At 45.6% G+C, this 12,137-nt stretch overlaps 1 protein-coding gene across 1 annotated transcript in view; it reads left to right on the top strand.

Moving 5' to 3' along the window:
* The first annotated feature begins 82 nt into the window (after positions 1–82).
* The window catches only part of MRAP (melanocortin 2 receptor accessory protein), a 14,663-nt gene continuing 2,608 nt past the window's right edge, over positions 83–12,137 (top strand). The window contains exons 1-2 of the mRNA XM_010862306.1: positions 83–427; positions 11,089–11,188. Coding sequence (XP_010860608.1) covers positions 151–427; positions 11,089–11,188 — 377 coding nt within the window. The 5' untranslated portion in view covers positions 83–150. The remainder of the gene's footprint in view (positions 428–11,088; positions 11,189–12,137) is intronic.

Genomic DNA, 12,137 nt, shown 5'->3' with positions numbered 1-12,137 from the left:
CGAGGGTCCTGGAGGGAATCTGTTTTCTTGTCTGGATGCTGAGGGCCAACCAGCACTTGCACAGGGACCTCAGGCTCCCGCCTCGCACTCTGTTTGTTTTGGAGCTGCATCAAGCCAGGCGGGATAGATTGCTCTACTTGAACTCTGAAGATGTCAGGCACACCCCCCGACCTTCCTCCCAGCCCCACAGCTCTGATAAGTGAGGAGGCCTTGAGTTCAGAGACCCACAGACATACTTGGATGATTTTACACAAATCAGCGGGGCCATCTCCTGGCGAGCTCGGAGCAGCTCCGGAAGGGCCACTGGGCAGCGACGCAGGCATGGCCAACAGAACCAACATCTCTGCCCCGTACTACAGCTACGAATACTACCTGGACTACTTGGACCTCATGCCCGTGGATGAGAAGAAGCTGAGAGCCAATAAACGTGAGTCCTGAACTGGGGAAGCCGGCCGATCAGAGGCTGGGGGTTGGCGCAAATGGCTTTTCTCCATTCACTTATGAATCCCGGGATATCACGGGAAAGGCAGAATGGGACTCTGAACTCATAGACAGAAGGGAATGGAGGGTGTATCTATTATCTTCTGTAATAAGTTGAAAACTAGCCTCTTGAGAAACTAAGCCACTTTGGGGGCAGACTACACTGGTAAGACAGATTTCTCGATAGAGTTATGTTTGTCTAGGGCTCCAATAACTAGATGAGTTTCTTCAAACTGTAGATTTCGAGTTTTCTGTTGTCTCCATGTAGATGTGGGAGAGAGCTACTGTGTTCACTTCTAAGACGTGTGACTAATTCTTATTAAAAATACCCAGCGATGCTTCATCTTCATGGTCTCAGGAAGGACCACCAGACAAGTTAACAGCCTTTTCTTCATCTTAATCTGCCCAGTCTTTATCTCTGAAGTAACTCGGTAGTTTCTCAATAATCTTCTCTGATTATTCCAGTTACTCAGACCAGATAACAAGTCAGATGAGGAAATGAGCATAAAAAACAAAACGAAAACAAAGTTCCGGAAAAAAAAAAAAGAAAACAAAGTTCCGGGAACCCATCCTTTCTGCCTATCCTGAAGTCCCTCAGGTTTCAGGAACTTCACTACAATCACACATAATGTCTGTCAAAAATAAATGCGTCCTTAGAAAGAACACAATGCTTCCCATATGAAAATAAACAGTCTGTTACAAACCAGCTCAAAACTGAAATTCACATCACTGGTATTATTTAATAAAAGGAGGCAGAGCCCTGGCAGGGTCCTTGGGGAAAGTCCTATACAATGTCTGGTCAGGAAGTGTTCTGTTTCCTGTGTCATATCCACCTTCCAGAAGTGAAGGACTTCTGTTTCATGTTTGCTGAGGACTTACTGTATTCCTGACACTGTAGCAAAACTTTTGGGGTGACAATAGATTTGGTGTGTTTTCTGATACAAGCTATATACCCATGAAATGAAAATGCAGTTTCTTCACATGTAACTCACAATATGGAAGACATAGAGTAATAGGGAGAAAATGGCAGATTTGAAATAAAAGCCCACTCACAGATATTATCAAAAGTTCAGAACTTCAAGATCCATGCTGACCTGGACAACATATAGATGTGCATTCAGGAAGGACTTTTTAAAATGAGCACAAATTAAATAAAATTCTAGCTCGGCTTCTGACACCTCACTCATCACCTGGGCTCCAAAGTTGATCCCCGCTGCTTTGTGTTGGGGGGCTGTTTGCAACTTCAGGAGCTTAGAACACACGATCTCAATCTCCGCCCCTGCCCATTACCCACAGGTAACTTACATTTCTGGGGAAAATGGCTGGTGTTCTCTAAATTGTGTGTGAGGTTTGAGATGTTCTTTTTTTTTTTTTTTTTTTTGCACTTTGAACTAGAGTCGGACATTTACAACCTGGGGAACTAGATATGAGGTCAAATAAGTTCTTCCTCAAATTCCCAAACCCAATAACAATTATTTCAGTAAGGAATCTTGCCAGAGAGACCAGTCACTGTCCCCACCCTGGACAACCTAGATATTGAGGACTTTTGACACTCACAGGGAGAGGCCAGGCTCTGTGTCCCTCCTATGAAAAGTAAGTATCAACTGGTATTTTTATAGAAAGTATTCAAGTTATACATCTTAGGGGACTGGCTAAATAGCTCTTTCATATCTGCATACAGAGTATAGAAAACATGATATCTACAATTTGAAGAAACCTACCCAGCTTACTGGAACTCCAAACAAATACATTAAACTCTATTAAGAAATACATTTTAAGGGAATTCCCTGGTGGTCTAGTGGTTGGAACTGGGTGCTTTCACTACCCAGGGTCCAGGGTTCAATTCCTGGTCAGGGATATAATAAGATCCCACAAGCCATGTGGTATGGCCAAAAATAAACAAACAAAAAAGTTTTAAGTCTCATTTATTGAGAAAAAAGGAAATCCATCTTAAAAGAATATTTTGTCTCAAAAGTATCTTAGAAAGATACAGTGTATCACAAAAGTGTCTTAGAAAGTTAATTCTAAATTTATCACAAAGGCTGCCAAATACCATTTTATACCCAAGTCCTAGGTATCAGGAATCTTTGATATCCACAGAGAGAGGTGCTTTTTCTGGGCTCCTTTACTCCTGTTTGTGTCTCACATATCCCAGGCTTCATGTCCTGATTTTTATTCTATTGTCTCTGGGAAAGAAATTTGGGGCTAGGCAAAACTCCATCCCCCGCTGGGGTGTTTGCACCTTGAATAGGTTAACTGTCTAGTTTTTGTTGTTTTTTTCTGGGTGACCAGCCATGGACCAGTGACTCTGTCGAGTCTAGGTACATGGACTGTAAGCCTGTTGGCTGTAATTCACATCTTAACTCTGCCACTTACTAGCTCTGTGTCTTGGGTAAGTAAGCTGGTGAGCCCAGGCCAGATTCAGGAGGAGGGAATTAGATGGGTTCCAGTGCAAGAAGGGTTAAAAATGGGAGGCAGAGGACTTCCCTGGAGGTCCAGTGGTTCAGACCTTGTGCTTCCAGGGCAGGGGGCAGGGGTTCACTCCCTGGGGAACTCAGATCCTGCATGCCGTGTGGCACAGCCAAAAATAAGCAAAACAACAAACTGGAGGCAGTCTTTTCAGTTCACCATAAACAAGAAAAATATGGCAGATGGCAAGATGTGCTCCAAAGAAAAATCAAATGGGAAAGGTGGCTAGGAGAGCGGGGACCCAAGGGTGGAAGAAGGCTGGTGAAGGCCTCACCTGTGGCCTGTGAAGAGATGAGAGATTAAGTCTTGACGATGTCTTGGGAAGGAACCTTTTAGGAACACCAAGGGCCAAGGCTCTGAAGCAGAGGAGTGCCTGGTATATTCCAGGAATGACAAAGAGACTGCAGTGACTATTCCTTATATTTTGGGGAGCTACTTTTGAAAACTATCTTTTTCTCTTAAAATGGAAACCACCTTATTATTTCATAAGTCCACACAACCCATCCATCAACAGGAAAAAAAAAAATAGAAATACGAGCTGCTGCTGCTGCTGCTACATCTCTTCAGTCGTGTCCGACTCTGTGCGACCCCATAGAAGGCAGGCCACCAGGCACCCCCACCCCCGTCCCTGGGATTCTCCAGGCAAGAAGACTGGAGTGGGTTGCCATTTCCTTCTTCAAAGCATAAAAGTGAAAAATGAAAGTGAGGTCGCTCAGTTGTGTCCGACTCTTAGTGACCCCATGGACTGTATATAGTCACTAGCAGTCTGTTAATGAAAGAAAGGAATGTCTTAAAACTCAGAATGGCACGAGGCCCCTCACCCATAAGATTCATTTTGGGATAATCTTGGCACCAAATGGTTCAACCTGGGCCATAAAATGATTAACTTGAATCTTGAAGAAGGGCAGACCACCATACAAATAGCTTCATTTACATAGATTAGGGGAACAATATCTGAGTATAACATACTGGTTTGTCAAGTAGGTTCTGAGCCAAGAGGCGGAACCGACTTGAAGACAGAGTCTGGCGTAAACGCATAGTACATTAGCATAGCTTAAGACAAACATTTCCATAAGAAAAAGGCCTTGGTTATCTCTAGGTTTGAGAATAGTTAACTTCAGGCGAAACCAGGTGTTCTTATGGCAACACAGTATTTTAAGAGAAACCTCCTTTTAAATTTGTACAGAGAAGGAAAAAATATCGCTAGTTTGTTTCCTCCTGCCGCTTGAGAGAGATAAAAATGTCTGACACTTGCAGGCTATTTCCTCCCTTTGGAGACCCCTGGCCTTCCTGCCTGTTACCCTCTCACTCTGTTACTTGGGTTTGAAGGTAGAGGAAGGTAGGTGTGAGTCCAGGTGAGCTTGGACAGAGGTCAGCCACAGAAGGCAGGTGACCTCCGTTGCTGACAAATGCAACTTTCTCTCCTTGCCAGTTTCTCTGGGTTGGATCTCCATCCCAGTCAAACAAATCACAAACCGTCACACCCCAGGTCTGTGCACATGAAAGACAGAAAGATGCCAGGAATGCTTTAGGGGGAGACAGAGAGGCAAAGCTCTCCCTCAGACCACCTCACTAGAAGGTCCCCTGGGGCAGCGGGTTGGCATGGTGAAGGCCAGATTGGGTTTGACTTATGTCAAGTTGAGAAAAAGACAAAAATAGAAGAAAAAAGTACCCAAGTTCATGTGTTAACCTAACAAGCAGGAAGGATTTTAAGATTTATGTGTTCATGCCCAGACGGTGGAATTTATTCCATCATGGTTGGACGGATAATTGGAAAGATCTCGGGATGCAGACACATTTTTATGAGCCTTCAACGCTGAGTTGAAGGCTGTGGGTTGCCCTTCCTCAGGGAAGGCTTGAAATCTGGTGTGTGATTCTGTTACAGGGACTTCACAAAGACTGTCACCCCTGTGATTTTCAGACATGGCTTCTGTTTCATGGAAATGTTAAGAATCTCCCTGTCAAAAAGTTGGAAAATAGAAATCTGTCTCCTGAGACCCTGCCTGAACAAACGGATTCCACATTTGATTCTGTTCCTTTTTCAGAGGCTAAGCTCTGGAGAAAAAAAAGACAATCTCATATTCCCATCTTACACTGACAATACAGATAATGTTAATACAATGAGTCTCCAAATACTGGTTGAATGCTCCCTTGCAGGGAGTGTGGAGGCGGACTGATTTCCCTTGGGTAATGCCTGGCCTTACCTGGTATTATTTACCTCTTAGGTCAGTATGTCTTCTTCCTTTAATTACCAGTTAGAAAAAATTTGTCATAGCCCACACTGACTTCTGCTGAGGCACTGCCTCTGGCAGCTTCAATAATAAGGCAGTCTGTTCATCTGCTTCTCCAACAGCTGGGAGAAGAAGAACAAAAACACATCACTAACCAATCTCTTCTGAACAATCACTAACCAATTTCTTCTGAACACAGTGAATAGACTTTAGGGTAAAGATTGATTTCTATAAATCTTCTCTCCTGGTCAGAGCAATCAAGTTCAAGTTGTTGTGGCTGTTCAGTCACTCAGTCGTGTCCAACTCTTTGCGACCCCATGGACTTCAGCATGCCAGGTTTCCCTGTCCTTCACCATTTCCCAGAGTTTGCTCAAACTCACGTCCATTGAGTCGATGATGCTATTCATCTCTTTCAGTCAGGTTACAACTTGTTCTTTTTTTTCTGGTTGTACTGGGTCTTCATTGTGGCACTTAGTCGCAGCATGCAACTGGGCTTCTCTTGTTGAGGATCACGGGCTCTAGAGCACCCAGGCTCTCTAGTTCCGGTGGGCTTAGTAGCCCTGCAAGTATGTGGGATCTTAGTTCCCCAACCAGGGATCCAATGCACATCCCTTGCATTGAAAGGTGGATCCTTAACCACTGGGCCACCAGGGAAGTCCCACAACTTTTATTATGATGTCTAAGCCTTCTGCAGATGGTCAGTTCCATGGGTGCGATGTAAGCAGTGAAAGCGATTTTTAAACAAAGATTGAGAATGTGATCTTGGAACAAATTTCCCATCAAGCTAGCCTCGTGTGGAGCTGTCATATTTGAATGAGTCCGTCATTCCTCAAAACCTGCTTGGTACTCGTCCTTTGGAACTGACTTTGGTGGCCCTGACACATTCTATGAAATGTCCACAGTGATACATTATGTATTTCTTTGGAAGGTGGATTTGCTTCTGGGAAACAGTTTAGAATCACCCATAAACCAATCAGGTGAATGAAATTAAGTGATTGGTACCATTTGGGTATTGAAAATAAGATATGATCTCAAGAAAAAAAAAAGGATATGATCTCATAAAGTGGCAAGATTGGTGTGTGTGTGTGTGTGTGTGTATCCTTGAAGGTAATTCCAAAAGTATAATTTATAAATGTTTGATCAATATAGGTATTTTAGAAAATTTACCTAACTCTACAGTAGAGAGGGCTTCCCTCGGAGCTCAGTCGGTAAAGAATCTGCCTGCCATGCAGGAGACCTGAGTTCAATTCCTGGGTCAAGAAGATCCCCTGGAGAAGAAAATGGCAACCCACTCCAGTATTCTTGCCTGGAGAATTCCATGGACAGAGGAGCCCGGCAGGCTCTAGTCCGCGGTGTCTGAAGAGTCTGACATGACTTAGCAACCAAACCACCACCACCACCACCACAGTAGAGAGAGGATGATTATTTTGAAAGTCAGCATTTATTTGGAATTGTCAGTTTTGGTATGTTCATTTAAGAAGTCATTTATTGATTTTTGTCCAGATTCAGTGGAGAAAATTGGTTACATTAATGGAATACCAGATAAAACAGACTGATTTCTCTCTCATGTAAAAGTTTTCAGGGCAGGGTGGTAGGTCAGCTCCATGAAGTCTTCAAGGACTGGCTTTGTTTCAGCTCACACCTCTGCCATCCTTGGGATGTGTCCTCACCATCATGTTCCAATCCTGGCTATAGCCATCACATCCATGTTCTGGGCAGCAAAACGGAGTAAGGGGATACAAAGGGATGCATGTGTTAGAAATCTAGCCATCTCCGCAGGATTCCTAGAAGCCGGCCTGCAAATGCTCCATTCACATCTCATTGGCCAGAACCTTGTCACATGACCATACTAACTGAAAGGGAGGCTGGGAAATATAGTCTTTATCTCAGGCAGCCATGTGCCTAGCTACAGGAGGAGTTCTATTACTATGGAAGCAGGTGAAGGATTGACAAGAACAATTACCTTTACTCATAGCTTACGTTTTAGGGAGCTTGAAGGAAGCAGCGACATCACTTGCCACAAAACACTCTTAACAGAAATAATGATTTTAATTCTGTGTACAGATCATTTCACAACCATTAAATGAGGAAATCCTGCCATGGGCATTACATATGCATGTTATTTAATTTGCATAACAGCCTATATAACACACGCTATTATCCCCATTTAACTGATGAGGAAACAGATTTAGAGATGTAAAAATCTCAGATGGCTTGAGATCACAAAGCTTGGAAATAGTCAAGTCAGAATTTGAACTCAAAATTGACCTCCTCCAGGGTCTAGGCTCTTAACCCCATTTTTATCCCCCAGGAAGGGAAAAATCTTGCTGTTAACTTTCTCCTGGGACTCTAGAGAAGAGGGAAGGGAAGAGGAGTTTTCCATGACTGAACCAGTTTCATTGTCAAGCCAGTCTGGTGCTCCTTGTTGTAAAGACAAACTCAACGGTTGTTTAAACTGTTCCCACCCTGGAGAATGACAGCTCTTGTCCTTGTAACAAAATGTTCTTTCCAAGCACTTAGGCTGACCCTTCAGGAGGAAGAGGGAAAAACCCTATTTTCTTGGCTGCCTTTTTCAAAAGCACACGATGAAAGAGAACACCGTGCAGGAAACGGCTGGTGTCTGCTGTTCACTCTTTTGGTCTGACAAAATTAAAATTTCACTTCTCGGAAGACTCTGTGTTCTGGAAGAGGTATCATCTCATTTCCTGCTCAGCATCTGGAGATAATGACCAAGGGCTAGGACAGACAGAGTGAGCCTGGGAGAGGGGAAAGGGCATCTCAACTGCTCAGTTTCTGATGATGTTTTCTTTGAGGCTCTGATGGAACTTATCTAGGTACCAAAGATCTCAAATCCTGCATTGTTTTTTTTTTTCTTAATGAAAGAAGAAGAGCATTAGTGTCTGCAGAAATCTGAAACTTCCTTAAACATTAGAACTCCCAAACCAAATTTTCTGAGAACATATATACTCTTATACTCTGAGGGTTAGACAATAAATTGTGACTCTTTAGGACAGAGTTGAATTAAAGCAGGTTCTGGGGAATAATACACAGTGAACAGGCAAGGAACACTTCGAAAGTCAGAGGCTTCTTTTGATTGACATATACACACTACTATACATAAAATGGAAAACTAATAAAGACCTACTGTATACAGCACAGGGAAATCTACTCAATACTCTGTAATGGCCTATATAGGAAAAGAATTTAAGAAACAGTGTATATCGTGTCTGACTCTTTGCGACACCATGGACTGTAGCCCGCCAGGCTCCTCTGTCCTTGGAATTCTCCAGACAAGAATACTGGAGTGTATAGCCGTTCCCTTTTCCAGGAGATCTTCCCAACCCAGGGACTGAACCCAGGTCTCCTGCATTGCAGGTGGATTCTTCACCAGCTGAGCCACCAGGGAAGCCATGTGTATATGTATGTATGTATATAAGTGTATATATAGAGAGAGAGAGAGAGAGAGAGAGAGAGAGAGAGAGCGCGATGACTCACTTTGCTGTACACCTGAAACTAACACATTTGGCTATGTTAGGAGCTTGCTTTGTTTGGGTTTTTATAGCTTTTTTGCTTTCTGGAAGACAAGATGTTCCAGGCTCATTTTGTAGATTTCTTATCCCAGATCGTGGATTTTTAAAAATTAAAAAAAAAGCTTAGTACAGACAGCAGCAACCTCATTTCCTGTTTCCCAGGAGCCCGTACATCCCCTTTAACAGTGTGATGCTGCAGGGCAGGCCAGCCATTTCTCAGATCAGGGACAGAAAGCAGAGAGGGTGTAAGTCAGCCTGAGGGGCTCTGCTGTCCTTGCCTCTCTGCAGTGTGAGTGCCAACTTGCTGATACATTTCAAGGTGGTGGCGTCCATGAGGCCTTTTGCCAATACTGCATCTTTTCCTTGTTACCTGTTTTTGACACTTTTAGGATTTAAAATCAACTCATAAGATTTTAGTTTCTCCCTCTAGCTGTCTTGGGTCATAGAGGCAGAGGCAACAATTTTACTCAATGACTACTATTTACCCCATACATCTCTAATCATTTATCCATTCAGTTAGTTATTTGTTCATTTATTTATCTATTTATTAGCACTTTTTAACCTGAATACATCACGGAAATCTTGTTTGTTTGAACAGGAGGCAGGGCAGGACTAGTGCTGGTGGTTGTAGCAGGAGTGTCGAGGAGGATGCTGGTGGACAGATGCAGAACCCTAAAGGGGGTCAGCGATTTCTGGTGGGCAAGGTTGGCCTCCTTGGGATCCTTAACAGCCCCCCGCAAAGCCTGACTTGCATAAGCGCTTACTACATGCCTGTTGATTACCGTCCTTCAGTGGCTTTCTTGGGTCATACACGTAGGTGCCTAGCATATCTCAGTCTGGGGCATCTTGTCCTGGGGGCAAGAGTGTGTCTGGGATAAGATACTTGCAGATACTAATTATGAACCCAGTATGCTTCCCTGGTGGCTCAGTGGTAAAGAATCTGCCCACAATGCAGATGTGGGCTTGATCCCTGGGTCAGGAAGATCCTCTGGAGAAGGCCCATGGACAGAGGATCCTGGTGGGTTACAGTCCATGGGGTCACACAGAGTTGGACGCGACTTAGCTACTAAAACAATAACTCTGTGCTCAGAGCCATAGAAACAAACAAGAGAAACAAACACATTCCTACAGTTCCCTAGCAACTTGCTGAATGTTTTGACCCAGAGCCCTGGATAAAGGTACCTCCAAACGGCCAGGTTCCACCAGGTTCTACCAGGGCCCCGAAGAGGCTGAGCATCTTTCCTGATTTCCCCGCGTGTTTTCCCCTCCAGCCACTGATACAGCCAGAGTGGTGGCTGCAATGGTGCTTTTTCCTCCCGCCACAGCTCCCCAGCTGGCCCTGTGCCCCAAAAAGAGAGGGACCATGTCTTTTCACCTCCCGCAGCCTGGCCTGGCAGCCTTGGGTGACATCTCCACAGCCTGGCCCTCCCTGGAGCAGGTTAGGAGCATTTTCTGGTGCATATCATTTTTCTAAGTCTCTGATCTTGGGGTCTTTGAAGCGGTCCCCAACTGAGCTGATCGCAGAAGGCTCTTGGTAGGGGCTGCAGTCCTCACAGGAGAGAGGAGGCTGTCATGCCACATGAAATTGCTTACAGCACTTTCTTCTCCTTCCTGGGAGGAAGGAAGAGGGGAAAACCCACTCTGAGCAACAAAAGCAGCCAAAAAAATCAAGTCCGGGGTCGGGGGTGGTGGTGGTGGCGTGGGAACCCAGTTTCATTTACTGTTTTCCCCTCAGTCATCACCCTAAACTGACCCAGTGACTAGTCTCTCTGGGAAAAAAGCCAAGTCCCTGCTGCCTCTTTCTTTCCCAAGGTTATCAGTATTATTTAATTGTTATTATTATTTTGGCTGTGCTGGGTCTTCGCTGTGGCGCAACGCTCTCTACTTCTGGAGCAGGCTTGGCTGCCTTGTGGCACGTGGGATCTTAGTTCCCTGCCCAGGGATTGTACCCATATACCCTGCATTGGGTGTGGCTAGTGGTAAAGAACTGCCCGCCAAGGCAGGAGACGTATGAAACACAGGTTCGATCTCTGGGTTGGGAAGATCCCCTGGAGGAGGGCATGGCACCCCACTCCAGCATCCTTGCCTGGAGAATCCCCACAGACAGAGGAGCCAGAAGGGCCACAGTCTATGGGGTCACACAGAGTCAGACACGACTGAAGCGACTCAGCACACAGGGATGTACACGGTGCACTGGAATGCAGATTCTTAACCACTGGACCACCAGGGAAGTCCCTCAAGGTGGTTATTGATGGGAAAATCTTCTCACTGGCCACTTACTGAGAAGGGTCTCTCCCAGAGCCCCAGTTCCGCAGCACGTGGGGACCGTGGGGCACGTGAGCTCACACTGACGTCGACGTGTATGTCCCCACCCACAGATTCGATCGTCATCGCCTTCTGGGTGAGCCTGGCAGCTTTTGTGGTTTTTCTCTTCCTCATCCTTCTCTACATGTCCTGGTCAGGCTCTCCACAGACAAGGTAAGGACGGGGGTGTGTGGCTAAACAGGGGGCCACTATGTCCAAGGCAGAATACCTTTGGCCATGAAAAGGAATAAAGCCTTTTGATTCGTGCTACCTGGATGAACCTCAGAAACATTGTGCTACGTGAAGGAAGCCAGACACAAAAGGCCACACACTGTGTGACTCCGTTGATGTGAAATGTGGCAGAAGAGACAAACTCATAGACAGAAGATTTAGTGGTTGCCCAGGGCTGGGGAGAAGCAAAGGAAGGTGACTGCTCAGGGGTAGGGGGTTTCTTTCAACGATCGTGGTAATGGTCTCACTGCTCAGGGAACATACTAAAGATGGCTGGATTTTACATTTTAGCTTCGTTATGTATAGAACATACCTCCATTAAGCTGCTGCAGATAATGAAGCCAAGGTGACCCTGTGCCAATCAGGTCACCAGTTCACCAGGAAAGCGAAGACCCTCATCTACGGCCACCTTCTGTTGTCAGATGCCTACTGTGTATCTCTGTGGTTCAACTGGAGGCAACCCACGCGTTCCAAGCAGTAATTAGAGCTGAGCTCATTAGACGTTCACTCTCCTGTGTTCATGCAGTTGGCCTCCCACACTCAATTTTCCTCTGGCTTAATCCACCCAAGACAGCCACCGCTGTCCTAAGAATGATGCTTCCAAGGGGCTCTATACCACCGGTCTCCCTGCCATAGCTGATGGGACCAGGGATGGGCAACTAACCCAGAGAGGGTGACTGAGGGCTAGCCATTGCCCTTGGAAATGTGTGGCCTGGCAGGACAATAGCTGGGCTCAGGAGGCACTGGCGTGTCCAGAGGAAGACCTGGGGGGCGGGGGTGGGGGCGGAGGGCTGGGCCCCTATTCTGGACCAAGTCGTGGGGAGTGGGAACCACGAGTCGGCACAGGAAGCTGGGGGCAGGGACAGGTGAGCAGAGCTGTTCTGAGAGGGAG

The sequence above is a fragment of the Bison bison genome, unplaced genomic scaffold (assembly GCF_000754665.1).
Source record: "Bison bison bison isolate TAMUID 2011002044 unplaced genomic scaffold, Bison_UMD1.0 scf7180017864481, whole genome shotgun sequence".
In the NCBI taxonomy this organism is placed as follows: Eukaryota; Metazoa; Chordata; class Mammalia; order Artiodactyla; family Bovidae; genus Bison; species Bison bison.
The sequence above is the reverse complement of the archived record's forward strand: the minus strand, read 5'-3'. Positions and strand labels throughout refer to the sequence as shown.